The 4,433-nt window shown below is 35.8% G+C and overlaps 1 protein-coding gene across 3 annotated transcripts in view; it reads right to left on the minus strand.

The window, feature by feature from the left end:
- Positions 1–4,433, minus strand: part of gpat3 (glycerol-3-phosphate acyltransferase 3) — a 15,571-nt gene extending 11,138 nt beyond the window's left edge. The window contains exons 1-3 of one of the 3 annotated variants that reach the window (XM_014002785.1): positions 4,307–4,433; positions 1,832–2,003; positions 1,674–1,740 (exon numbers count right to left, since the gene is read on the minus strand). In XM_014002785.1, the coding sequence (XP_013858239.1) occupies positions 1,674–1,740; positions 1,832–1,975 (211 nt within the window). In that variant the 5' untranslated portion in view covers positions 1,976–2,003; positions 4,307–4,433. Of the gene's footprint in view, positions 1–1,673; positions 1,741–1,831; positions 2,209–4,306 lie in introns of those variants that run through there. The other 2 variants (XM_014002787.1, XM_014002786.1) reach the window with 2 other exon arrangements.

A 4,433-nucleotide genomic window follows, 5' to 3' on the forward strand; every position in this document is an offset into this window, starting at 1 on the left:
GTATAGTATTTAAAAATATGCCTGAGAAACACATAATATTGGCCCTTTAAAGAATCTGAAGACTACGTAGTAACAAGAATTAGAAAAAAATATACCTAAATAGTTCAGTTGTACTAGTTTTTATGAAATTCAGGAAAAACTATTTACAGTTTTTTTTTGTTTACCTAAATATGGTTTTTTCCTTTGTCCTGATGTGTAAAAAAAATAATAATAAATTCATAATATATTTTTTAGTTATATAATGCCACCTCCACTGGCCATAAAGGAGCCGAAAAAGGCCTTGAAAAGGCCCACGGACCACCAGTTGATAACCACAGCTGTAGTTTGTTTTGCGACTGTGGACACATTTTATTAGTGAGCCAAGAAGCATAAATGGCTCTTTTGATCATAAAGATTGCAGACCCCTGCTCATAGAGTCTATGAGGTAGTTTTCAGGTCATGTCGTTTCACCCTATTTTCCCTCCTAAAATTGGACGTCAAAGTTAACTGTGCCTTCATATATATGGTTTCTCAAGATCTATTTTCTGTTCCTAATTTTTTTCCTATTTTTTTAACATTTGTTTGTCACTAGCAGGCTTTGGCGATATTAGAGCTGTGGTTATTGTTGATACAGTATAGTTCTTATTCTGTTTGTTCCAGTAGGTTTGTTGTTTTGCTGTTTAGCCTTCTCCCTAGAAACTTTTCTCAACCACCTAGAATGACTGACTGCTTGTGGTTAAAAGTTCAACACAGATTTAACACATGGCAGCACACTGAGCCAGAGTTCCAGTGTGTTTTGTTCGTTGCATGTGTGTATGTGTGTGTGCGTTTATGTGTGTGTGACTTAAGACTTCATGTGATCACACAACGTGCTGTTGCGTCATCATCCTGAGACAAACACTGTGTTTTCTCACAGGGAACGACACCTCGTTATTAGACGCTGCAGCTGACCAATGGGAAATCCCGACTCTTGTGCACGTTGTGTCACATGATCTTTGTGCTGCTGAAAGAAATCCCTCAGGCAGCTAAAAACAGTGTGCGGACACCTAAACAAGGAACTGCTGAGGGCTTCCTTATATCAGTCACAAAGTTCATCAACTCTGTTCACACGATCATTACTTCCCTTTTAATTTTGTAATTCAACAGAACGGAAATTTGTATTGAATTTTTTTCAAAAAGTAGCAATCAAATTATCTTACTTCATCTATAAATTCCAAAAGAAAACCTTCAACACAATCATTGCACAAATTCAAATTTCCTTTTTTTATTTTTTTCGTTATATTTCCCAAATTATTTTTCTTTTGATCCTTATTTTCTGCAAAAATCATCTTTGTGTCATAATATCTTTAATTATTTGTTTATTTCCCTCAACATACTACTTGTTTTTTTTATTTTGTTTACCTTTTGATATAAAGTAAATTTAAAAAACAAATAATAAACTTTTTTAACAGTTCTCTAATCATTTTAAATATGAATTTTTTCTCAAACTGTTTTTACTCACAGTTTGGATTCCTAAATATTTAAGCTTTAATGATCATTACTGACTGTGTGACAGTTTTTTTTCTTCACATGTCAGGTTTTGTCTTATATAGACCATAAATACACCTGGTACCATTTTCTAATGTACAGTCTCAGGTTCTTCTATTGCTATTACTGTTATGGCATGATTGTATTTGTGTTTAGGTCAGAATTACCTGTTGGTAAAGGGGCAGACACATCAGGCTGCTCCTGTCGTCCTCTCTGGATGCGTAACGTGGCCCACTATGAGCACAGGAATATTCAGATGACCTCTCATTACGAGCTGCTGCCGAGAACCGTCAGCCTCAAACGAAACTGAAAATGCAGAACTTACCTCGAGGAGTTTGACCAGAATCTTGATGTACACTCCGGTCACCCCCAGAGAGAGACCGAACATGGCCGGCAGCATGATGAGGAACACCACCACAAATATCCAGAGCTGGAGAACGGTCACAGCCACACACCACAGGTTCTCCATCAGTGCAGCTCTGAGGTCATCTCATCATCTGCAGTCAGATCAACGTGACACATCACACTGAAACAGTATGTGTTCATGCTTCAGGATGAACTCAAATCAGTGATGTTTCTTCCTTTTGCCTCTATTACGTAAAACATAAACCTTTAATAAAATACACCCAAAACTTCTTAAAGGGATCCCCAATTAGTTGTAACAATATACTTTATTTAATAAACATATATTTTAACTGTAAAATAAAGACTGTAAAAATATTGTAGGATGTTTAGTTTTTATAATTTTTAAAATAAAAGTTTAAAAATATATTACAAAGATGGGGCCATTTTATTTACACACAAAGCATTCTGGGTAAATGATGACGTGGATAGGTCATCAGTGCGTGGCTGCTAGCGAGCTATATCCACACTGAAGGTTAATCTTGGACAATATCTGACGATTGTCTCTTTTAAATGAAACCAGAGAGCGTTGACAGAGAGGAGAAGGTAGAAATGACTCAGCCTGTAACTGAAAATATGAATGGAGGACAACAGAGCTGCTTCATGGAAGAAGAACCTCTGCTTAGCCTGTTAGCTTTAGCATTAGCCCCGATGCTACACCATATATATGTATTAGCTCAGCGCTACACATTCTCCTCTCGTCACTGAGGTCCTCCATCCACATGACAGAGAGGGGAACACAAAAATGACTCAATCTACAACTGAAAATATGGATGGAGGGCCTCAGTTTAGCTTGTTTGTCGTGCTAGCGCTGAGCTAATACATATAAGACAATATGCTGTCAGAGCTAGCACAAAGGCTAACAGGATAAGCTGAGGTTCTTCTTCCATGAAGCAGCTCTGTTGTCCTCCATCTATTTTCAGTTACAGGCTGAGTCATTTCTACCTTCTCCTCTCTGTCAACGCTCTCTGGTTTCATTTAAGAGTCGATCATCAGATATTGTCCAAGATTAACCTTCAGGGTGGATATAGCTCGCTAGCAGCCTCGCACCGAGGACCTATCCACGTCATCATTTACCCAAAATGCTTTGCGTGTAAATAAAATGGCTTTGTCTGTGTTAAAATATATATTAAAAAATTTACAAAACTAAACATCCTGTATTTTTACAGTCTTTATTTTACAGTTAAAATAAATGTTTATCAAATAAAGTCTAATGTTACAACTAATCGGGGATCCCTTTAATATAAGAAAATTAGTTACAGTTCAGGAGGTTTTACACATTTTAAGCTAATTGTACTGTAACGTTCTGTTTGATTGGGTTTCTGCAGTTAAAAAAGCAGATGGATCAACCCTGGCTCACACCACCATTTGAAAACAAAGAATATGGATGTGCTGCTGGTATACTAACTACAGAGCATCATCATTTGATGCTTCAGGTATACTGATTTTTAATCACAATTAAGGCTTGTTTTAATAGCAAAAAGTGGAATGTAATTGTAAAAAAGCATGTGGCCAAAGTGGTCATTGTTTCATTTTATTCACTTTTGTCTTGTTTTCTTTATGTCTCCATCCATGCTATTTATCAGATTTATAACAGAACTGTTTAAAACACTTAATATTAGGGCTAGCAACCATCTAATTTATTACCTGGGGGAAAACATTATTTTATTATTATTATTATTATTATTATTATTATTATTATTATTATTATTATTATTATTATTATTATTATTATTATTATTATTATTATGCAGCAAAATGGGAACAATTTCATGGATTTTAAGCTCACAAATCTTCATACTGTAAATAGTCCACCAATTTTTTTTATCTCTCGACACACAAAATGACTCCATCAGTTGATGGTTTAAAAAACTCAAAATCTGCCATTAAAACATAATACCACTCTTGTTCATTTATATCTTTTAATCTTTCTACTAATTGTGGTGAAAATATACCATGGGCAATCATTTTTAAAGGAAGGATAACTGGAGGTTATCTGTGGACCCTGACTTGTGTTTCATGACCCATATTGGGGTCTCGACCCGAGCTTTGGGAACCACAAGATCATTCAAAATGAGATGGTAAAGTATTGCAAATTAAAGCACAAAACATTTTCCATGCAGTGCTTTTAAAAAAGCATATAAAGCAGTAATAAACTCTGTTTCAGCAACAACAACACGATGCATAATTTAATTCAGACAAAAAAATGAGAGTAGAGTTTTGAATTTTTCTTCAGGAGAAGCTGAAACCATGTTGTTGTTTTAAAAAAAAAAACTTCCTAACTGTACGGTCTGCACCGTTAGTCGAAGAAACTGTTCATATTAAAACTAAAATAAAACCGGATTTGAGGTAAATCCATATTTTCACAAACACGGCGTGTTAGCGAAGAAGTGCATACCTGACAGCAGGGAGAAGGTTTCAAACGTCCAGCTGAGAAGATAAAAACCTCCGGCTGGTATCGGTCTCTGTGTAATAAACAGACTGAGAGGGGCCGCCTTAGCCACGCCCCTTATGTTGCGTGTTTC

Source organism: Austrofundulus limnaeus, unplaced genomic scaffold, assembly GCF_001266775.1.
Source record: "Austrofundulus limnaeus strain Quisiro unplaced genomic scaffold, Austrofundulus_limnaeus-1.0 Scaffold15, whole genome shotgun sequence".
In the NCBI taxonomy this organism is placed as follows: domain Eukaryota; kingdom Metazoa; phylum Chordata; class Actinopteri; order Cyprinodontiformes; family Rivulidae; genus Austrofundulus; species Austrofundulus limnaeus.